The sequence below is a fragment of the Colletotrichum phormii genome (assembly GCF_030913505.1).
Source record: "Colletotrichum phormii strain CBS 102054 chromosome Unknown BDP81scaffold_18, whole genome shotgun sequence".
NCBI classification, from domain to species: domain Eukaryota; kingdom Fungi; phylum Ascomycota; class Sordariomycetes; order Glomerellales; family Glomerellaceae; genus Colletotrichum; species Colletotrichum phormii.
Genome location: NW_026851460.1, coordinates 397,250 through 419,014, shown reverse-complemented (window position 1 = coordinate 419,014; position 21,765 = coordinate 397,250). Strand labels below are relative to the sequence as shown.

The following is a 21,765-nucleotide window of genomic DNA, read 5'->3' as shown; positions in this document are numbered from 1 at the left end:
CCCTTTTAATGTGTGAATGGGGATGGACAGCGCCGTCGACAAGAGAACCGGATAGATTGCTGGTCCAATGGAGAAAGACCTCACGTTGCGTCCGTTACGATTTTGGTAAGTTTCCGTTTCAAGCGAGCGACCATGGTCGAGTCTTGTGAAGCATGGTTGAGAAGATGTCGTCTCATTCGGGGGAATTGAAATACCCCGGCCATTCCACCTAAGAGGGCATCTTCAGAGGCTTGGGATGGTTAGCAATGGAGGAAGACAATACCACAATGCCACAATGCCAAGTAAACGATGTGTCGGCTATGATATTCTCCTCTGGTGTGTGTCTTGGCTTCATATCAATTAAAGAGTTGAGGAGAATCAGGATGAGATGTGGAGTAAAGAACTCATGTCATGATGCTGCTGGGACTTTAAGCCATCGGCATATAAGCGATCGTCGTCCGCATGTTTGCCAAATAGTATAAGCTTAATCCCCAGCGCTCCACCAGGTTCTTGAAACTTGTCTCTCTTGTATATACTTTGTCTCTCTTCGTATTCTTCGCTATGAAGTTGTCCGGTTTCGCATCCTGGGCCTTGCTGGCTGTCGCCGCATCGGCTTCACCCACCCCGACGAGCCCTGAAGTCCATCTCTTGAACAAGAGGGCCGCCATCACGGATGCGGCAAACATTGGTTATGCCACTCAGAATGGCGGGTGGGGAAACATAACGCCTGTAATTCTTGATGACTTATACTGATCTGTGACACTTAGAACAAAGGGTGGTGCCGGAGGAACTACTACCACAGTGACGAACCTTGCTCAACTCTCCGCTGCGGCAATTGCATCCGGCCCAGGAATTGTGATTGTGTCAGGAAACATTGTTGGCGCGGCGAAAGTCCAAGTGGGCTCTGACAAGACAATCGTTGGCAAGACGGGCAGCTGTAAGTGACGCCACTCAGTTTGACTTCCTCAACGCTCATGATTTCCGTTCACAGCCCTAGAGGGCATCGGCCTCACCATCCTTGGCCAAAAGAATGTCATCGTCCGCAACATGAAAATCAGTAAGGTCGAAGCAGACTACGGCGATGCCATCACCATCCAGCTGTCAAAGAACGTGTGGGTCGACCATTGCGATCTGTCTGCTACCCGCGATGGCGATAAGGACTTTTACGATGGGTTGACTGATCTTTCCCACGCCGCCGACTGGGTCACAATCTCCCACACGTATTTCCATGATCACTCCAAGGGTTCTCTCGTTGGTCACTCTGATAGCAATGCCGCTGAGGATACGGGAACTCTCCATGTCACCTATGCCAACAACCACTTCTACAACGTCCGCAGCCGCGGTCCTCTGTTGCGATTTGGCACTGTCCACGTCTACAACCAATTCTACAACACCATGGACACTGGTCTTAACACCCGCATGGGCGCACAAGCTCTCATCCAGAGCTCAGTCTTTGAGAATGTTGGAAAGAAAGCCATCTTTAGCGAGTCCAGCAAGGAAATCGGGTAAGTCTCTTCAACCACTTTGACTGACCTTAAGCTGGTAAAGTTCAGGCCTAACAAGTTCGCTCCACAGATATGTTGTCGCCATTGATGTTGTACTTGGCGGTGAAAGCCAGAACACTGCATCAGTTGGCACGCTAAATGCTAACAGCCCCCCTTACTCCTACTCCCTGCTTGGTTCTGCCAATGTGAAAGCTGCTGTAACCAAGGAGGCGGGACAGACTCTTGGATTCTGAGTAGCTCACGTGAAGTATTTAATGCTTTGAGGTAGAACTAGTATTTCGCCAAGCGTGCATTCGAGAAGTCTCGAGACTGAATGAGATAATTCACTACTCATTTGATAAGTCTCTGGGGCGTCGTACGTGAAATGTGCTCAACTCTCTCCATGTTCCTTTCATGATTATGTGAGTGACAACAAATTGGAGTCAACTAGCGGTGAGACGATGAGTGGATCACTTGAGCATCAACATTGGATAGGTGGGCCCAGCACTGAGAAGGATGCTTGTCTTAAAGCTTGGCAACTTAACATTGAATGTATCCCGAGTGTCATCGGGTTTCAGCTAAAGATCTCAACAAGGTTATCGAAGCAAAGTCGCCGATATTGACCACGGAACACTACATACTGTTCAGCATTCCGTGACCAGCAATTCCAATCTTAGTCCATGGTTTTAAGCTTGAAAAACGAGTCAAATCCATGGGGACGTTCCGACATAAGCGATGAAAAGCCCGATACGACTGACGGCTGCATGCTCGGGACCTTTGACAGCACAAGTCCGTATGTTAACTCTCTCGACTTCATCGATTGTGAAAACTGTTCTAAGCGCGACAGAAAGCGCCTACAAGAAGCAGTACGTTCAGCATGAGGTGTTTCGCATGCACTTTTGCACCTGTGGCGGCACTGTTGCCCGTCGGTGTCGCCGCAGCCGCGCTTGTCGCTGTTGCCGACGCTGTGGTAAGCGAGGTGGATTCGGCGCTTGATTCTGACGTCGAGATGGAAAGTTTCTGAGACGACGAAGTTGTCGCTACATCCGTCGACACCGTCGCAGTGGGCGATGCAGTCTGGCTGTCACCAAGAGACGTAACCTCGCTGATCCGTGAGTAAATATCCGTCGTCCAAGATCTGGTCTTCGACGAGAGAACAGGCGTATTTGGAAACACCGTAGGCCACGCCACACCCGGCAAAGTCACCGTGGCGCAGACGACCTCCCCAGACGAGGGCTCCCTGGTGCCGTCGGTGAGACACATGAAGTGGTCGCTGAACCCATATGGGTTTTGCGGGTTGTCGACGTTCATTTGCGGACTGATTTGGCAAAAGGTAGCGCACGAGACTGGGTACGCCATGTCGCTGGGCGAGGTTGGGCTTGTGATGTTGTAGACCGTGCCGGAGCAGCACTCGGCGAAGCGCGGGGCGCTGTTGCGGCCGACGGGTGGAGTCTTGCATATTATGCCGGCGATGGACTCCGGCCATTCGGAGAATGCATTCGAAGAGAGGGTGTTGAAGGTCACGTCGCCCACACACCTTGGGTCGAGGCTCATGGTGGCTAGTCGTGCTCTTCGAGCAAAGTCCCGTTGTTTATGTTCACCTCAAGAATAGGGGCATAGAAGTGAAGACTCGGAGGATTCAGAAAGGCGCGAAATGCTGATGCAGAAGCCTGCTGACACATCAGGGTGTGATGGCTAGGCCGCCGCTAGCTTGCATTTGGTGTGGTGACTGGGCACCTGGGGTGGCGATCGTCCTGTCCTATCATCATAAGAATTGAAGCAACGAAATGCCATTGGGCAAAACTTGCAGAAGACTCTATAGCTAATAGAACTTTGCTGGAAACGTACTTCACAACGGCTTTCTGCTATTCTCGTCTGGCTGACTTAGAATAAGGTCGGATCTTTGAAGGCTTAGGGGCGACTTCGGCTGATCATTACTATTGCTAAAGGGTACATACATGTAATCTGGGCTGCAAAATGGTCAAATACCGGTTGCAGTTCCAACGCTCTTGAATACCTGGAAGATAGTATCTCGAGTCCTGGATGCGATTTCCTCAATCTCTTCGCTAGTGCTGGTGTATGCCGGCGCAAGGAGGACGTGGTCGCCCAAAATACCATCTTTCGTTCCCATTCCAGGATACAAGCTAATACCGAAATCGTTGAACCCCACGAGGTGGGTTTTGTTGGCAATATCCTCAGATCTTGGTAAAGGTTCCTTGGTTTGTTTGTCCACGACGAACTCGATCTAAAAAGAGGAGACTGTGAGTTTACTCGAAAAAGCAATTGGGACTATGCCAGCTCTGATGGACTTACCCCCCAAAAGAGGCCTTTACCTCGGATATTGCCAACATGAGGATGGTCATCCAGGTAGTACCTTAGGCGCGCCTCAAGCAGAGCGCCCTGATTTCGAACGTTTTCAATGAGATTTTCTTCGCGAATGATCCGCTGGACTTCTAGTGCGGCGGCACATCCAACTGGATGGCCTTGATACGTGTGTCCGTGTGAGAATGAGCTGGATGGTGGTTAGTCGACCCTTGAGTTACACGTGGAGTAAGTTTAGGAGCTCTCACCCGCTACCATTCTTGAGGGCGTCAGCTAAGCGGTGGTTGATAAGCATGCCCGCCATGGGCGCGTAGCCGCCACCGAGACCTTTAGCAAGTGTCTGAATATCAGGGACAACCCCTTCCTGTTGCCAAGCATGCAAGGAGCCGCAGCGGCCCATGCCAGACATGACCTCTTTGCGCATGTCAGCATCCAGCGCAAATATACATGTATCCAGGAGTACGCCATGGATTATTATTCTTACCATCTAAGATGAGAAGGGCGCCATACCTGTCGCAAACCTTTCTCATGGCTGTGAAGTATCCAGGCGGGGCCGGAACACAACCTAGAGTCTGCACCAAGGGCTCTTAGAACGAGCAAGAGTTTGATACATGTGGGAGACGGATTGATAACTTACTGCACCAACGATAGGCTCTGCTACAAACGCACACACAGTACCAGGGCCAAGCTCTTGGAACTTTTGATCCAACTCATCGGCCAACTGAGCAATATACTCCTCGATGGTCTGGCCCTCGCTCATGCCGCGATATGGGTTGCAGGCAGACACTCTGTAAATGTTCGGAAGTAACATATCGAGGAACAGACTCCGTCGCGCGACATGACCACTCATTGATAGAGAGCCAAGAGTAGTGCCATGGTAAGATCCTTCTCTCGCAATGAAGTTGATCCGCTTTGGCTGTTGTGGAGACAGCTCCATGAAATACTGTCGTGCCATCTTCATCGAAGATTCCATTGCCTCGGAGCCTACATTCACATAATAAAGTTAGCGTCCGCTACTTGGATTCTTTTTACTCAGCTGGGTTCGAGAAGCGCACCAGAGCACATAATGTACGCCTTCGACATGGCACCGCCCGTGCCGTCAATGAGTTCATCAGCCAGCTTCTCGCCAATCTCGTGACCAAAGAACATAGAGTTGCAATAGGCAAACTTGTCGATTTGCTCAACCATAGCCTTTTTGACCCGTTCATTGTTCGATCCTATGCACGCCACTGCTGCGCCGCATGTTGAGTCCAGGATGGTTCGGCCATCGGAAAATGTCAGATGTTTGCCCTTCGCCGATACCACGTGAGGTGGAGCGCTTTTAAGTGAGCGATGAAGGACTGCGCTGGAAGCTGGGACCCCTTTCACGGCGAGTGTTGAGACCAACTCTGGGCCAACCTTTGTTACTGTCCTGACAACCTTTTGTGAGGCAGTGGCCATCTCTAGAGTATCAGGTAGTTGTGGGAGAAAATCAGGTGGACATGAGATAGATGTGGTATTTGAGGGTATGAGACGTTGTAAGCAGATGCGTGCGAGCTGGCAAGCTAAGTGACCATCAGCGGGATGTGGGTTAGAGATATAGTCGTAAGTGTACCACTTTCTATCGTTATCGTGCCCTTCATCTGAACGCCGGCCGAGATTGGAGGTTAACTATCTGATACGGTATCATGTGGGTTCAAGGCGTATCTGCATGGCGTATCTGGCGTGTGTGGAGGCTTTGCGTCGGCCCAAGGCGGGGTAAGGAAAGGTGCCGATCATCCTGACCATCCTAGATCTAGTTGTGAGCTTAAAGACTATTGGTTCAGCATCGCTCGATGAGCATGGTTCATACATGGTCGCCGACCTCACGCTCTATACATCCAGTGTTTGTATGCGCAGTTCTATCATAAGTAGTAGACACAAGTGCATTAACACCGAGACCCGGCTCTAGGTCAAGAGTAGATGTTCCCCAGTTTCATCCAAGATGTCGGTCCAATCTACCTTCTCCGTCAAAGCAGAGCTCTGCCGCCTTTGCCATAGTTCTTCTAGTATTATCAAAGAGCGAGAAATGTTCTGGAATCGTCGTTTCTGCAACGTCATCTGCAACCGAACACGGACAGCATCCATGTGTTCTTCTTCAGTCGCCTCGCCGCCGGCAAGGAAGAGCGGAAAGAGTATTGCCGACTCTGTGTGTGACCCAACCGGAATATCAGATACGTGCCTCAGGGTATTGGACACCTGGGTCCGCAACTTTGTGGGTAGTACGCCCCATGTCGTTGCTTCGGAGCTTTCGTCTCGAGTAGACCCTTCCTCCGAACTCAGTCGACTTCGAATCAGTCGAAATAGAACAATCAAGACGGCGCTTCTGAATGCATGTGCCAGAGCAGCAAGTTCTGGAGCGGCGTCTGGTCTGCACCGCCAATCTTGCAGCTCTTGCTCGACTTCTTCACAGGTGGCTTGAAACACCTCCCTTCTTCTGGTTTTTTCCTCCGTTCCCATATCAACATCCAGCCTGGTCTCTTCGTCGATGCTACTCAAAGTAGCAACATGGCGCAAAAGGTCCGTGGCCACGCCTAGGTAGGTGTCCACAACATCCGTAATACCATCCAGATAGCTGCAGTCCAGCAGCGGCCTCCTCCGCATTGTCACGCTGCCAATCATGTCGTGATATGCAAAGTTTCGAAGAATCCACTGGCCTTCGGAGCTCCGTTTGAAGACTTCCGGACCTCGCAAGGTCGTGCCTGAGCTGGAGTTGGCCACGGCTGACTCAATGATGAGCTTGGCGCCGTTCAGGTGGGCACTCCACCCATCATTGTCTCCCACGCATACCTCACCAATGACAAAGGCTAAGCATGTTGCCGCTTTGGTCTCGTACCATGTAGTTTCATGCTGCGGTTGACTGAGGGCTGTGGCCAGATTGGTAATTGCTGTCGAGTGTGCCTCCAAGGCAGAGACTCGATATGACTCATTCGAGAGCGATAAGTGACCAGAAGCAAAGGCTACCAGCGCATCGTAAAGCACGCTCGACTCCATAGCCATAGGTAGAAACTCTGGGATCAACTGATTGTCAACTATGGTCCGCCAAAATATACGTGAGGCTACGTCTGGTTCATTCATGGCGTGAGAAATTTAACGCACCTGATAGAAAAGAGTTGACCTGCTCGCTTGCAGTCAAATAATGACTCAACACTGTGATATAGTATCGCATCACTTGTCGCTTCTGGGGTGGTTCGGCCTGATCAATGCCTGGCGGTGAAGCAACCAGTGGAAAACATAACGGTGGTTGAATCGAGTCATCTCTCGTCGATGGCCGCATCGCCTGTGTCGAGCTCTTTTTCTGCTCCGCCCAGGTCGTCGGAACCACATCACGAGCCGTCGATCGAATACATTTCAGATTCAATCTAGAACATGTTCCGCAGACGGGAAACGTGTTTTCGACGCATTTCTTTCTCCTGATGTTCAGAGATACTTATCAGAATGAGAGGTCCGGTGAGTGAGACAGGGTTATCGGTGAGGCGGGCTTACCGATATCGGCAGGTCAGACATCCCGTTTTGTCGTGTTTGGAGCCCTTTCGACGCCGCGTTTCTAATTGAAAAGGTGAAGATATAACGACCTCGGTTTGACCTTCCATTATAACAGGCAAGCGACGTTGCTGTGGCTCAAGTCCGGCGTGTTAGGCGTAACGAACAACAAACACGTGGGGGGATCCTGATGCCAAGAAGGAAAAAGAGGGACCCTTCCAGCGGCCCAAGCATGGTGAGTGGATTACAGGGAGAAATAACGGAAGTTTCCATGCACCTATTACTGGGACACTTGCCTGTTCTGTCTTAGCACCGCTGTGTCGGGACGAATGTCTTTTCCCCGCCGTGGAGCGTCATCGGACCCTCACTTCTTTTTGAGTCTTTGCAGCAATGCCTGTTCGCTGGTTCAACTTGACAGACTTATCTCTTTCCTCACTTTGTCTTATCAGAACGCCAGGGTTCTTTCTTGGTCACTATCTTTCGTTATCAGCCAATTGTTGGGGCGCATGACTCGAGTTTGGAGCCCAGACTAAGTCACCGAACAGAATTGCGGAAGGCTTCCCGTGGCACAGAAGGTATTGTGGAGAGCATTGACTTTGCATTCGCTGCGTAATCAATGTTTCCTTTCATGCTTGAGAAAAATGATCTTCCTTTTCCAGGCCGTATTTGTGGCCCGAATTCCAAAATCATGAAGTAGTTGCTAATCGCTTAAGCACGCCTGCCACTGTCCTCAACCATTGTTACATGCGACACACCTTTATCTTCCTCATGCTGCAGTTGCTCCTGAACATCATGCCTAACTTTCTCATCCTCGGTGGGGTAGGCACGCTTGAACATGGTCCAAAGTGAGTTCGCAAAGAGATCGTCCATGGATTCGATGCTTCGGCCCTTGAGCTCGGGGGGACAGAAGAAGACGAAGATAACACCAATGTACGTCATGATGGAGAAGAACAAGAACGTGCCATACTTCATGGTGCTCAGCATGTGCGGTGTGGCGGAGGTAATACCGTAGTTCACGATCCAGTTTGTGAAGAGGCAGCAGGACATGCAAACCGATCGAACTCGCGAGGGAAAGATTTCAGCGGCCACCACATATGGTGCGACAGAGTGGCCGAAAGACCAGCCAAAGGCGTAAAGGTAAATCCTAATATCACGTTAGAGATGGGAATTCCTTAACATATATAGGACATTTCGACTCACATGATGATGCCTACGATGCCACCAGGAGTTGTTCCACTCCCAGGTTGAACGTCGGAGAAGCGAAGGAAGAGTCCGATGTAGAGCATCGCAGTAGCTTGAATAGTAGCTCCAATCATGAGAGGAAGACAACGTCCGACTCGGTCGACAATGACAGTGACGTAGATAATTGTCGTCACCAGCTTCACAACTCCATAGATCCCAGTTGTCAAGAGAGAACTTGACCCTTTGGGGACTCCAATCATGGCGAAGATTTGTGGCGCAAAGTAGTTCAGAGAGTCAGTACCTAAAGGCGCTTCCTGTCAGCCTGCGTATACAGAATTATTTAGAGGGCAGTTTGGGCAATTGTACCTGTAAGCTTGTGGAAAAGGAAGAGCATGACAGCGAGGAACAGTCTCCGTCTGTTGCTGGCGTTGGTGACGATGTCTTTGACAACCACAATGTAGCCATGGCCTAGCAGTATTGGTCAACTTTGTTCTTGTGTTTGCATGTTCTATCACTTGACGTACCCTTTGCTTGGCTTTGCTCGGCTTCCGACTGGGCCAGAATCTCCAGATACTCTTGGTGTACGTATGGGTGTTTGGCGGGCAGGCCTCTCAGCTTGCACAAATTATTGAGGCCACGTTCTTGTTTGCCTTTCGAAATGAGGGCTCGGGAGGTTTCAACGACGACTACCCAGATGATCATTGTTAGTATTGATGTTGCTTGTCAGGCGTTGGGGGGAGCATCATGGACTTACACCAAATAAGAGCGAAGAGAAAGAACCCGGGAATCAACTGGATGCCAAGAGCCAACTGCAAAGCCTTGTTGTTATCTGGATCCTGATTCGGCCAAAGGCTGACTGCATAGTTCACCCAAAAGGCAATGGCAAGCGCCAAGATGATCATCAGGTGGTAGGATGTGGTAAGAGAGCCTCTGATAGACTTTGGGGAGTTTTCTGCCAGGTACTGGGGAGCCAACTGCAAGTTTTGCATTAGTCTCATGGCTGAGTTCTCGATATCACCGTGACCGAGTTCTTACCATGGAGGTCGCTCCGATGGCCACACCAGCTAGGAGTCTTCCGGCGAAAGTTGATAGGAGTTGTGTGGCAGGTGCAGGTGGGTCACGTGAGGCAGCTCCTTCACATCTCGGAGCTGCCCCACCTACACCTTGCCCAGATATCCAGCCCAGCCAGCGCTCAGCTTTTCCCATGATCATCATCAGATCCAATACAGTAGTATTGCCTCCACAAGTTGCGTGTTGTAGAAGGTTGAGTTTGTCGGACCAGGAACTCTATGTTGGCACTCTCTTGGTTTTAGATCAAGTCAATAGAAGGTTCCAACTGTATTATATACCCGGATAAACTGACTCGACCCCCATTTCACGAACTGGCCCTAGCACAAGACTCAACTTCCCCCATGGGGAGCAGTTTCCAAGAGCCGAATTACCCCGCGTAATCCACAGCATTTCTCGAGCCATGGCTGCATGGGGGTGCCCATGGAAAATCAACCAATACAATTATCGGGGAGAAGGCCGTAGCTCATTCATGAGGTGTCATCAGGTTGCATCGTATTGCTATTTGACAGTGATTGATCGTCGCCTGCTCAATCTCTGACTTGCCCCGTATTCAGGAAGACAGGAAATAACCTACGCTGTTTTTCTGGTGGCTGTGAATGTTGTTTCTTTGGCCTTGGACGGAATACGAAATTCGGAGACTTGTCCTAGCCCAGAACTCTCCAAACGCCTGTGACACGGAGCATGGACGGGGGCTTTCCGGGAGGTTATGAATTACGGGGCCGGAAATCGCGCCGGCGGGCGAGGGCAGTTGAGTGCGGAGAAGCGTGGGAGGAAAGTGCGTATCGGAGTCGTACTTGGCAAACGTGGTTCGACTCAATACATAGACTCAACCTGGCTCTGCATGGTGGTGATACCAGACTGTTGGCTAGATCGATACTAGACAACCTACCAGAGTAGACATACTTCAAGTTCCCAATCTCGTTTGATACCAAAGCGCCCGCACAACTAGGCCTGCAATGTCTCCAAACCTGCAGACTGCCGCCATCCCGGCGGCAACAGTTCAGTCCCATGCCTCCAACCTACTCCAACTCCCCGATAAGACTCTCCTATGCGCGTGGTTCGGGGGGTCCCAGGAAGGCCTTCCAGATATTAGCATCTGGCTATCTCGTCAAGAGCCAGGCGTAACTTCCTGGTCGAAGCCTGAAAAGATCTCTTCAGACACCAATCGAAGCTGCCAGAACCCAGTGCTCTTCCGGGCACCCAAGACGGGAGACATCTGGCTCTTCCATACCTCTCAAGATGATGAGGCTCACTCTCTGCAAAGATAGCGAGCCCGAGATCCCGCGCCTCACAACTCTCTCACACACCCACCGACGCCTTGAGGCCCCGGCCTTACCACACCCCTCTCTCTTCCTTCCTCCTTTATCTTCTATATAAGAAAATATAAGAAAACAGAAAAATGCTCGCGTAGGCAAATATGCCTCCGAGGGCCGGTTACTTGTTGCGGCAACGCCGTCTGTGGACGGCGTAGGGCTGCTAGAGACCCATTCGCTTCTGCCGAGTCAGGGACCCCCTGCTGGCGTGCTTTTTGGAACTGAACGGACCCTGGGGATTAGATACTAAACTCCACTGCTCTAGGCACGAGAAGAAAAGTGTACATTATAGACTGCCTGACTTGTCGTACGCTATAATGGCGGCACGGCACATCATATGCCCAAAGGGCGCTCTGGTTGATCGGAGCTTAGTTACATAGATAGCTGGGCACCTGTCCCTGATGATGTAAAACACCACTACTACTACTACTACTACTACTACCTCTCAAGATGCTGGCAATCAAGATGGGGCCATCGTCATGGCTCGCACCTCAAGCGACAGTGGCAAGACCTGGTCACCGCCCCGCTATCCTCTGAAAGGTGTCACTGGGGCGTTTGTGCGCCAGCCTCTTGTCATCCTCGAGGACGGAACTTGGGTCCTTCCAGTGTTCCATTGCCGATCGACACCTGGTCAAAGGTGGATCGGCAACAATGACATCTCTGCAGTGTTCTACTCCAAAGACGGCGGTCAAACGTGGTCCGAGAATGTTGTGCCTGACAGCATTGGCTCTGTACACATGAACATCATCGCGCCAAAGAGCCAAGGTTCCAAATACATTGCGTTCTTCCGCAGTCGATGGGCAGACAACGTCTACCGCTCAACATCGCCAGATGGTCTGAACTGGGCACCTCCCAAGGCGACATCTCTTCCGAACCCTAACAGTGGCATCTGTGCCACAAGGCTGCCGTCAGGAAACCTGGCCATTGTATTCAATCGCTCCGCTGCCGAATCTGACATGGTCAAGCGAGAGGGTCTCTATGATGATATCACACCAGAAGACGACAAGAGACCGAATCAAGCTTCGGTGAATGGGAAGAACGCGATTTGGGGAACCCCGCGGAAAACACTGACGGTTGCTGTGTCTAGCGACGATGGCTTAACATGGAAGAAAAAGGTCCTTGCGGAAGGTGATGGGTTTTGCATGACGAACAACTCAATTGAGAAGACGAATCGGGAGCTGAGCTATCCTAGCATCTTTGTTGAGAAGGAAAGCGTGCATATTGCTTTCACATTCCATCGCCAGTACATCAAGTACGTTAGGATAGACAACATAGAGGATTGGTTAGATCAGGCCTAGTTTAATATCAGGTATCAAGATGCGTCCGCTCCCGCGTTGAGATTTCACTTCAAGGATCGATCGGTGATAATACTAACTCAGTGATCAATGGGTACATTCCAAATTTTGCACCACCCCTCTCCGACTTCCCTAACTTACGTCCATTCTTACTTTAATGTAAGCACATTGCAGCGCAACATCTTCTGCATTTTCAACAGAAATTTATGAGGGATTTGATATGTTCTCATTGCAGTTGCGACCGCATGCAGAACGGTCTTGACTGAGGTAATAACATGAATGCAAGTCAACTAACGACTTATACATGCCCGATTTGCAAAGTGACTATTTGCTCCACGACCTTCGCTTTTCTGTATCTCCGAGTACCCCAAGTGTTTCTAGAGCCCATTTCTTAGTGGCGTCGCCGAGTGGTAGATACGGTCGCCTCATCTCCCACGATGATTCGTCAGTAAGCCCGATATCGCGACCAAAGAAGTGCCAAGCACCGTACTTTGTCAAGGCAATACCCTTCTTGCAAGCACACTCCGCATTCGCAACATCATACTGCAGTTTGAGAGCTTCGTCAGCCTTCCCGGCCTTCCACAGATCATACACGGCTGACGTTGAACCCGGAAAGATGTTTCCCATGCCCGTTACGCAACCACTTCCTCCAGCCTGTAGTGTAGGAAGAAGATAGTCGCTGCTACCACCAAAAACACCAAATTGCTCATGCGTGAACTTGCTCGTCAAACGAGTCACCTTGCCGACGTTACCGCAGGTCAACTTCACAGCCACAATGTTGGGATGCGACGCGAGAGCGGTTATGTGGTCCGAATCAAGGTCCACGCCGGACGTGACGCCAGGGAAATTGTAAATGACAATGGGGATGGGTGAGTTATCCGCGACGTCCCGGTAGTACCCCAATATCGCGTCGTTGGACAAGGCTTTGGCCCAGTAGCTGGGCGGCAGCAAGAGTCCGAAACTTGCGCCCGCTGCGCCAGCATCTTTCTCGTTGATAATGGCTTCACGGGTTGACTCTGCGGATATGCCAGCTACAATAGGGTAGTCAGGCTTCCCGAGGTCTTTGATTGCGCGTACTGCTGTTTCGAGAATGGCCTTGCGCTCATCGACTGTCAGAAGGACGAGCTCGCCGTTGGTTCCCAGGTAGACTAGGCCGTGCATCCCGGCGCGGACTAACGCCTGGCATTGCTTGTAAAGCGCGTCATGGTCTACGGGTTGCAGAGGATCGCCTGCTTTGTAGATTGTGACGATGGGGGTGTAGACCCCCGGCGGGAGGGGCTTCGACTTGGGTGCGATGGTGCTGTAAGGCATTGTGAAGGTACTGGTGAGCGTATGAGAAGAAGAAAAAAAAAGCAACAGTAGCCAGGCCTAGTACGAAGATGATGCCAGTGATCTTAGGATGGACTTGAGTACTGAGAACTAGGATGATAGCCAGGCAACTTCACTTTTGGTTGAGAAAGTCAATCCCTCATAATATCCGACTCCAATTCTCAATATGCGGAGACAATTGCGGAGAGACATCTCGGCCTGCACATTGCGAAGAATCACATCCCACACGGCTTCCGCTCCGATTACGCAACGAACCCATCCTTTCCTTGCTGTAGTAGCTTCGTCCAGTAGTATCAGCCATGTTTGAAGACTCGCAATGAAGAAGTCATGTGCTTACGATGCGAGAATTAAAGCTTGCCGGCCATGGCTGCTTACCCGCGGCCCACATCGGCGAGAATACCGAAACGTGGGGGACGAGCGTGCGGAGCTAACAGGGGTGGCAAAGCACCGGCCGGAATGACGGGGATGTCGCGATCTGTGAGGCGATCCGAGATGCCGTCAGGTCGCAGACAAACGCGGTGTAGGGGTTAATAGGGTTTGACCGTGGCTGTGGCAACTTCGGGGAATGGGCAATTGGATCTAAACATTAACCTACACCATTTTAACGTGCTTGACAAAACTCCGTCTTGCAAGAGAATTGTCTGGCGACTGGTCACTTGGATACCTTGGGATGTGCTTGTGAGCTGGCGAGGAGCGAGTCCGAACGCCAGCAAGATTCAAACCACAATGACGACAGAGATTGAGGAAAGCGAGAGAGCCACGATAAGTGTGACTGATCTCAGCAAGCACAACACCAAATCGGATTGCTGGATAGCAGTGCACTCCAAAGTCTGGGATATCACGGACTTTATCAACGAGCATCCGGGAGGTCCTTCAGGTGAGTCTGGCATAACCTACTAGCTTCGGTCTCTGCATGTGGGAAACTGACGAACGAGCAATGGTCAGTCCTTCTCAAATGCGCCGGCTCAAACGTCACAAAGATATTCGATGAAGTCCACGCACCAGATATCCTCGAGGAGCTACCAGACGAGAAGTTCATCGGCATACTGAAAGATGCCACTCCAGATGTGCCTGCAGCTGCATCTCAGCCAGAAAGTAGGAATGGTGCAGTAACTGCACCCGCCGAGACTGCGGAAACCAAGTCCGCCGAAGAAGACGCCATTCCACCCCTAGAGTCCATCATCGGCGCCCCAGATCTAGAGGTTGTAGCTTCGAAAGAACTGACGCCGAAGACATGGGTGTTCTACTCTTCTGCCGCCACCGATCTGATAACACACCGGAACAACAAGCAGCTTACAAGACGCATTATGATCCGGCCAAGGATTCTCAGAAATATTTCACACATTGATATGAAGACGAATATTCTTGGGTACGAGAGCTCGGCTCCGTTCTTCATTTCGCCTGCCGCTATGGCAAAGCTCGTGCATCCAGATGGCGAGTTGGCTCTCAGTCGCGGCGCAGCAAGTGAAGGAATAATTCAATGTGTGAGTTTCAAACTAGTTTTAACTCAGTCGAGGAGCGTTTGAGCTGACAATGATCCTTCAGATTTCGAGCAACGCATCGTACACCCTAAAGTCCATCGTATCCGCCGCACCACCGACACAGCCCTTGTTCTTCCAGCTCTACATCAACTCAGAACGACATAAGACCATCGAGATCCTCCGATCAGCTCGCGCAATAGGCATCGAAGCAATTTTCGTGACTGTCGATGCTCCTGTGCCCGGCAAGAGGGAAGCAGACGAGCGCGCAGCCCAGGCAGGCACGATCCAAGCCGCCATCAGCGGCGCCGAAAGCAGCAAAGATAAGAAGGGCAGTGGACTGGGACGCTTGATGGCGCAGTATATCGACAAGTCGATTACATGGGAGGACCTAACCTGGATCAGAGAAGCCAGCGGAGTGCCCATCGTGCTCAAGGGTGTCCAAACTGCCGATGATGTCAGATTAGCGGTTGAGTACGGAGTTGAAGCAGTCTTCTTGAGCAACCACGGTGGTCGATCTCTGGATGGGTAAGTTTTGGAGCTTGAGAATTTGCCTGTGATGAACCAGAAAACTGACAAAAGTTGGATACAAGGTCGCAACCCTCAATCCTAGTTCTGCTAGAACTCCAAGAACAATGTCCCGAGATATTCGAGAAGCTCGAGGTCTATATTGATGGCGGTTTCGAGCGCGGCTCGGATATTCTCAAGGCAATCGCCCTTGGAGCAAAGGCTGTGGGTGTTGGGAGACCGTTCTTGTACTCTCTCGTTTATGGCAAGGATGGCGTAGAGCACCTTTCTCAGAGTAAGTTCCGGACCCTTCTCACACGACATATTTTGAGGGTGGAAGCTGACTCTTTAACTCACAATAGTTCTGAAAGACGAGTTAGAGACCTCGATGAGACTCTGTGGCATTACTAGCCTAAGTCAGGCTGCTCCCGCGATGGTCAACACGTTGGATATTGACCATTTGGTGGTTTCTGAGGATCGAGCCCGGCAAAAGAGGCTCGTGAGAAGGCCACGATCAAAGCTCTAGCATAGATCAAGATGTAAATAAGCCAGACTCACATGATTACGGTCGCATAATAACACCCAAGGTGGCACAAAGTTGAAGAAATTGAGGATTGTTGATGTGCTTAGGACCATTCTTGGCAGACCACTCGTATTTCACTCCGAAGCCACGAGCTATCGCAGGCTACTGATATGAAGGTTAGATTCGCACATAGGCAGTATCTAAAGTGAAATTGAAGAAAAATTGGTCGATTCCATGACTATTATGTAGGGTCTGCGCTGGTCACTCCATGAGAAAATCATGCTTTAAGAGTCTTCGCGAATGCCTCGACAGCCTCCAAGATCGTACCATCAGGTTCCAAGCCTAAGCTATACGCTCTGCTCACATCAAACCGAGCGGCCCATGTCTCTACAATAGCCAAGATGGCGTCATCTTTTTTTTCTTCGATGAGCGCCAGCGATTCTTTGCCACCAACCTTTTCCAGCGCATCGAGAATCTCCTGCACCGTGACGGTGATACCAGGTAAGTTGACGACTCTCGATTCACCAAACTTTTCTTTCGGCACGTCCTTGACCTTAACAAGGTTCTTCACCACCGTAGCGGGGCTGCAGACCCAAACTTCAAGATCGCGGCTGACAGGCAACACATTCTTGATCCCTTTTAGGGTCTCGCGAACGATGCCCGACGCAAAACTCGACGCTGCAGCAGACGGCGCGCCAGGTCGCACTGTGACTGTCGGAAGTCGCACAATGCGACCGTCGATAAGCCCACGCCGCGAAAAGTCCTCCACAAGCAACTCGATAATAAGCTTCTCGGTCCCGTACGACGTCCGCGGCTTCGGCACAGTCTCGCTCTCGACAACGGGCTGGCGCGGGCCGTACACGGCGCACGAACTGGTGAACACAACAGTGGTGCCGGGATAGTTCTTGCGGAGATGGTCGAGGACGGCGCGGACGGAATCGAGGTTGACTTTGAGGCCCAGATCGAGATTCGCTTCCGCCCCGCCGGACATGAGGCCGTGCAGGAGGTAGACGGCAGAGAACTGCTTCGAGAGCAGGGAGCTAACCGCTGCCGGGTCGGTGAGGTCGGCTTTCAGGGAGGTGATCTTGCTGCTTTCTCCTGCTACATCGTCGGGGATGGGAGGTTCGATGACATCTGTGATTGTAAGGGTTGTTGAGGGGTCGGATTTGATGAGGGCAGAGACAAGGGCCTGGCCGACGAAGCCTGCAGCGCCCGTTACGAGAACTTCATTTGACATTTTGGCTCAAGTTCCGGTATGTGTCTCTTTGAAAAATTCGTGCGAAAACAAAGCTCTTCAGCGAGGAAGTCTTTACGCGTCTCCTCTCAAAAGAGACGCGATCGCGTGCTCCTCGGCTTTAACTGATCCGATCTCGCTGTGCCGTCATGAGGGGTACAGCTTGCTTGCATGGCTACGTCGCCGAAGTTTCTCCTCATACCTCTACACAGTTACCGAACATATCCGAGTTCTCAGGGACGGATATGCTGCCATCTGCGAGGTTCAGACTTCAGAATATGGAGGCCGGACATGTCGCCGATGCAGGTCTTCTTTTTCGGACATCGGCGAGTATGCCGATCATCCCACCGGTGGATCTCTGCCCGGGAGCTTCCCCGCACTGCGTGAGAGGGGCATCGCGCAGTCGGAGGCGACAAGGATGGTTAGGGATCCCGGCGACAGAGCTAAAAGCCGATGGAGTGATGCCGAAGAGCACGGTGGAATGACGTGATGGTACAAAACAAAACCTCGAGGCTTCTGTATGAGTTCCAGATCAGAATTGGTGAAGAGTGCTACTTGCCCAGTACAATTAGGCTCAATCAGTCTCAATTGATAGACTTCTCCGTCAATAATTTAGGGTCAACAAAATGGAATACGTGAGGTTAGTACTACATTGTTTTCAGCCATAACCACTCTCACCTTGTGAAAAGTTCACCCCACTACACCAGAGTGAACGGCCATAAGCGTTCTGGGAGTTTTCCACATGCTGATAATCATCATGTAGACTCGGCAACACAGGCCTCAAGGTCTCTAAAATCATCCTCGGATGCATGACCTTTGGCTCCTCCAAATGGGAGGGCTCACCATGGGTCCTAGACGAAGAAGAAGGACTCCAAATCCTCAAGGCAGCATATGATAACGGCATCAACACCTGGGACACGGCAGACACATACTCTAATGGAAAGTCCGAGGTAGTCATCGGCAAGGCTCTGAAGAAGTTCAACATCCCGCGCCAAAAAGTCGTCATCCTCTCCAAGATCTTCAACCCCGTGCCGGACGACGACTCCAGACCCGCCAGTGTCAACGATGGTCCGCTTGTGAACCAGATGGGCCTGAGCAGGAAACGCGTCTTCCATGCCATCGACCAGTGTCTCGAGCGTCTTGGAACGGATTATATCGGTAAGATTAACCCATGTATCAGCCATGAGGAACGTGCCGGAAGCTAAGATTTTATAGATGTTCTCCAGATCCACCGCCTCGACCGCGAAACACCTCCCGAAGAAATTATGCGAGCGCTCCATGACGTCATCCAGTCCGGCAAAGTCCGCTACATCGGCGCCTCATCCATGTACACATGGGAATTCGCCCGCCTGCAATACATCGCTCGGTCCAACGGCTGGACAGAGTTCGTCTCAATGCAACCATTCTACAACCTCCTCTACCGCGAAGAGGAGCGAGAGATGCTGCCATTCTGCCGCGCGAGCGGCGTAGGTGTCATTCCGTGGTCGCCAATCGCTCGCGGACTGCTGGCGAAGCCCCTGGCCAAAGAGAAAGATGAGAGCACGTCGCTGCGTAGCCAGACCGATAAGAAAACGCAGGCGTGGTTTGCGGATGCGAATTTGGATATTGTAACCGGGTTGAAGAGATCGCGAAGAAAAAGGGTGTCAGTATGGCGCTCGTATCGACTGCTTGGGTGCTGCAGCAGGGGTGTTGGCCGATTGTGGGCTTGAGTTCTGAGAAGAGAATCAAGGAGACGATAGGGGCGCTCAAGGTTAAGTTGACTGAAGAGGAACTGGAGTACTTGGAGAGCGAGTATCGGCCCAGGAATATTCAGGGTATGTAGATAATTACAAGCGTACGAATGACAAGTCTCGAGAAACAATGAACAGCTAAAACGTTTTTTCTCCCATTCATGAACCGGGTCTTCCCATCTGATATTCCACGTTCGAGAAGTCTTGACCCGTCAGTGTTGTACCATCTGCATTCAACGATGTCATGTCGAATTGGAACACCGGGGACAGGCCGAAACTCATGTCATAGTCGAAGAAGAATACCTCTTCCGGGCCCATCAGAGTCCCATCAGCACTACTGCCAGCGAGCTGAGGGTCAATCACCTCTGAGTGATCCCCGTTGAGCGGCTGAGCCTCCAATACCTGGGCTGATGTCTCCCCTCGACCAGACTTCAACGTCCTAGCCATGCGTTCCAGACCGGGCGCCATGAGGTTCGCTAAATGCCACCGACCAGCTGGTAGGGATCGGAAGTGCTGAACAAGACTCGTGGTCAGATTCCAGACGCGGTCCGGCTCGATCAAGTCGCCCCCGTACTTGACTGCCACCTTAATGAGGAACATGCAGGCTTTTGTTTGTTTGTTTGTTATATTTAACGCCGTGGCGGCAAGGGCGCAGCCGCCCTTGCGGCCGACCTCCCGAAGGGTATATGGCGTGGAGAGCCGTCGCCCTATAACTATTGCTAGATACAGTTCAAATCGTCCTCCAAATCGTGCCTTATGGCTACTATGCGTTCTATCTGTCCCTGGTTCCCGCTGGTGCCCCAGTTCCATTCTTGAATTTTGCGGCTTAAGGCCGGATATGTCTGGAGAGGGCGGCCTGCCGAAACAGGCCCCTCGTACATGTTCTGATTTGTACAAGACCATTCCTGCCCCAGTACTAGGTTAACGACGTGTACTCGCCGCATATCCACTTTTTCTTGGTCGGAGGGTGTGGATATGAGAAAACCCTGGCGAGGGCCCGGAAAGGGTCCTAGGCCCCGCGTTGGGCTCTGCCCTACCCTTCCCACAGGTAGTTAAAGCAGTTGCCGGCGGCTGGAATCGAACCAGCGACCTCTGGGCTCCAGAGGCCTTGCCAGGTGTATGCCACTACACCACGCCGGCAGGAACATGCAGGCAAAGGCTGTCATGCAATGCAGGTAGGACGGCATGCCGACTACCCCTGCGGCGACATCCGGGTCGGTGTTGATGAAGTCGATGGTTGACGTGGCTACCGAGATTGCTGTCGCAGCACAGTCGAGAAAGTGGTGCGGTATTGGACTGTCTCCTGAGAGGCCTCGGAAGATATGGGAGTAGAGGTGAAGCTTGGCGAAGTGAAAATGGAGGAGAGCGCCTTTGCGAGGGAAGCGGCCTATGTGTTGATATTGTTCTATGCTTGGCTTAGTACAGGTATCGTCAGCAGATCGAGTGAAGGACCGACGCACCTGATAGCGTCTCAGACCAATGTTTGATCCAGTGATCGAGCTCCTTATTGAAGTGGGTGATTTGGTGAACAAAGGCTCGCGGTGTCGGTTGACCCTTGTCAGGCCCGAAGAGCTCTCGAATGCTGCCAATTATTCCCAACAATGCAACCTGACATGCGAGGCGCTTGTCTTCCTCAGTCGATATTGGTGATTGAAGGAAGCTTTCCCATTGCTGCATGGACGAGTCCTCCTGCACAATCGCCGGCCTCCCATACAACGTGGCAAGGTGTTGATCGCAAATGTTCAATATGTACCATAACCGTGCACCATCAGCAGCTTCCTCGCTCTTCTCTTGTATGGCGCGAGTATAGCTGTTGTGCAGGTTACACTCCGCCGCCCTCCGTATCGCGTACCCGGACAGCATCCACGACATATCGGAGAGCCAGTACGACGCCACGCACATGGCGCGGAGATAGTCACGATTCACCCGCCGATCGAACATGGACCTCTCATTGAGCCGCCGAAATTCCGAGCTGCAGACACCGTAGAGACTATTTGACTGAGGGTCGTGAAGCGAGGCAACAGTCAGGGTCGCTGCAGCTAAGATGGGGCTCTTGCGGCGCAACTCATCTAGTTGTTGGTACTTGCATCCCACGCCGTACATGAAAGCATCTAAACGGTCTCGATAGAGTCGAAAAAGGCGTTCGGCATCTTCTAGGCGTAGGGCACCTCGGGCAATGAAGTCGTCTTGGGCTGGACTCGAATGGCCTTCCGGGGCGTCTGGTGACCTGAGCGCTCTCAGCTTTGTGAGAGCGTAGAGTGAATGGATCGGAACGTGGGGGAGGTTTTCGTCTTCAGGGGATATCTTGGGTGAGTTGTCGCACGAGGGACCATGGTTATCTTGCCCGGCAACGCCAAAGCGGGCTGCGTTGGTAGTCAGCCCGGGGCCGGAGTGGCTCTGCTGTGACGGGGACTCGGCTGCTTTTTGAAGAGTTGAACTCTGTAGTGCCGCTGGCTCTGGTAGGCCCATCTTCTTGGTGACTTCTCTCAGAGTGTTGTGCAGGTTTTCGATGTCTTGTAAGACCGCCTCGCTGTACCTCAAGATGGTTAGTCGACTCAATGCTTCGTTTTGCTTCAAGCCATGGATCTCACTGTGTCTTCTCGTCGATGATGCTCTGCAAATTCTTGCCCAGCACACAGCCCAGATTTCCTTCAGAACATCGCAGACATGATGGTCCACTCTCATCCATTAGACATTTGATCTTTAAGCTAGGTCAGAATTGAGACTCTTTCATCACTTCATGTTCAATCTCATGATCGTCTATGCCCCTTGTGTTTTCGACAGGCGGCACATGCCTTAATTTTCCGGGATATTTGC

The 21,765-nt window shown here is 51.6% G+C and overlaps 12 protein-coding genes across 12 annotated transcripts; 4 read left to right on the top strand and 8 right to left on the bottom strand.

The window, feature by feature from the left end:
- Window positions 1–540: 540 nt before the first annotated feature.
- BDP81DRAFT_463525 (pectate lyase 2) lies at window positions 541–1,717 on the top strand (the record flags this gene model as incomplete). Its single annotated transcript, XM_060594039.1, has 4 exons — window positions 541–689; window positions 747–916; window positions 971–1,484; window positions 1,555–1,717. 4 exons carry the CDS (start codon window positions 541–543, stop codon window positions 1,715–1,717), a joined length of 996 nt encoding a protein of 331 aa, XP_060441933.1.
- A 253-nt stretch (window positions 1,718–1,970) lies between these two features.
- BDP81DRAFT_434680 (uncharacterized protein) lies at window positions 1,971–3,051 on the bottom strand. Its single transcript, XM_060590981.1, has one exon. It carries the CDS (start codon window positions 3,015–3,017, stop codon window positions 2,298–2,300), a length of 720 nt encoding a protein of 239 aa, XP_060441932.1. The 5' UTR covers window positions 3,018–3,051; the 3' UTR covers window positions 1,971–2,297.
- A 306-nt stretch (window positions 3,052–3,357) lies between these two features.
- On the bottom strand, window positions 3,358–5,379 carry BDP81DRAFT_380377 (aminotransferase class-III). Its single transcript, XM_060586840.1, has 6 exons — window positions 4,841–5,379; window positions 4,423–4,769; window positions 4,270–4,357; window positions 4,034–4,199; window positions 3,777–3,975; window positions 3,358–3,708 (listed from the first exon to the last, which is right to left on the bottom strand). The coding sequence occupies exons 1-6, from the start codon at window positions 5,223–5,225 to the stop codon at window positions 3,445–3,447; spliced, it is 1,449 nt and encodes a 482-aa protein (XP_060441931.1). The 5' UTR covers window positions 5,226–5,379; the 3' UTR covers window positions 3,358–3,444.
- A 332-nt stretch (window positions 5,380–5,711) lies between these two features.
- BDP81DRAFT_463523 (fungal-specific transcription factor domain-containing protein) lies at window positions 5,712–6,972 on the bottom strand (the record flags this gene model as incomplete). Its single annotated transcript, XM_060594038.1, has 2 exons — window positions 5,712–6,814; window positions 6,903–6,972. 2 exons carry the CDS (start codon window positions 6,970–6,972, stop codon window positions 5,712–5,714), a joined length of 1,173 nt encoding a protein of 390 aa, XP_060441930.1.
- Window positions 6,973–7,994: 1,022 nt separating this feature from the next.
- BDP81DRAFT_326992 (general substrate transporter) lies at window positions 7,995–9,674 on the bottom strand (the record flags this gene model as incomplete). Its single annotated transcript, XM_060585109.1, has 6 exons — window positions 7,995–8,430; window positions 8,487–8,769; window positions 8,835–8,936; window positions 8,993–9,154; window positions 9,223–9,442; window positions 9,504–9,674. The coding sequence occupies 6 exons, from the start codon at window positions 9,672–9,674 to the stop codon at window positions 7,995–7,997; spliced, it is 1,374 nt and encodes a 457-aa protein (XP_060441929.1).
- Window positions 9,675–10,495: 821 nt separating this feature from the next.
- Window positions 10,496–12,150, top strand: BDP81DRAFT_463522 (BNR repeat-like domain-containing protein; the record flags this gene model as incomplete). The annotated part of the gene is made up of 3 exons (XM_060594037.1): window positions 10,496–10,723; window position 11,133; window positions 11,303–12,150. The coding sequence occupies 3 exons, from the start codon at window positions 10,496–10,498 to the stop codon at window positions 12,148–12,150; spliced, it is 1,077 nt and encodes a 358-aa protein (XP_060441928.1).
- A 321-nt stretch (window positions 12,151–12,471) lies between these two features.
- On the bottom strand, window positions 12,472–13,458 carry BDP81DRAFT_463521 (dihydrodipicolinate synthase; the record flags this gene model as incomplete). Its single annotated transcript, XM_060594036.1, has 1 exon — window positions 12,472–13,458. One exon carries the CDS (start codon window positions 13,456–13,458, stop codon window positions 12,472–12,474), a length of 987 nt encoding a protein of 328 aa, XP_060441927.1.
- Window positions 13,459–14,202: 744 nt separating this feature from the next.
- BDP81DRAFT_326805 (cytochrome b2) lies at window positions 14,203–15,987 on the top strand (the record flags this gene model as incomplete). The annotated part of the gene is made up of 5 exons (XM_060585088.1): window positions 14,203–14,353; window positions 14,422–14,960; window positions 15,022–15,482; window positions 15,548–15,756; window positions 15,824–15,987. 5 exons carry the CDS (start codon window positions 14,203–14,205, stop codon window positions 15,985–15,987), a joined length of 1,524 nt encoding a protein of 507 aa, XP_060441926.1.
- Window positions 15,988–16,261: 274 nt separating this feature from the next.
- On the bottom strand, window positions 16,262–17,221 carry BDP81DRAFT_327061 (NAD dependent epimerase/dehydratase; the record flags this gene model as incomplete). Its single annotated transcript, XM_060585113.1, has 1 exon — window positions 16,262–17,221. The coding sequence occupies one exon, from the start codon at window positions 17,219–17,221 to the stop codon at window positions 16,262–16,264; it is 960 nt and encodes a 319-aa protein (XP_060441925.1).
- Window positions 17,222–17,523: 302 nt separating this feature from the next.
- BDP81DRAFT_434671 (voltage-gated potassium channel subunit beta-2) lies at window positions 17,524–19,105 on the top strand. Its single transcript, XM_060590980.1, has 3 exons — window positions 17,524–17,858; window positions 17,982–18,376; window positions 18,434–19,105. The coding sequence occupies exons 1-3, from the start codon at window positions 17,845–17,847 to the stop codon at window positions 18,925–18,927; spliced, it is 903 nt and encodes a 300-aa protein (XP_060441924.1). The 5' UTR covers window positions 17,524–17,844; the 3' UTR covers window positions 18,928–19,105.
- A 2-nt stretch (window positions 19,106–19,107) lies between these two features.
- On the bottom strand, window positions 19,108–19,548 carry BDP81DRAFT_397215 (uncharacterized protein; the record flags this gene model as incomplete). Its single annotated transcript, XM_060588286.1, has 1 exon — window positions 19,108–19,548. One exon carries the CDS (start codon window positions 19,546–19,548, stop codon window positions 19,108–19,110), a length of 441 nt encoding a protein of 146 aa, XP_060441923.1.
- A 452-nt stretch (window positions 19,549–20,000) lies between these two features.
- Window positions 20,001–21,637, bottom strand: BDP81DRAFT_397214 (uncharacterized protein; the record flags this gene model as incomplete). Its single annotated transcript, XM_060588285.1, has 3 exons — window positions 20,001–20,335; window positions 20,409–21,478; window positions 21,540–21,637. 3 exons carry the CDS (start codon window positions 21,635–21,637, stop codon window positions 20,001–20,003), a joined length of 1,503 nt encoding a protein of 500 aa, XP_060441922.1.
- Window positions 21,638–21,765: the final 128 nt, after the last annotated feature.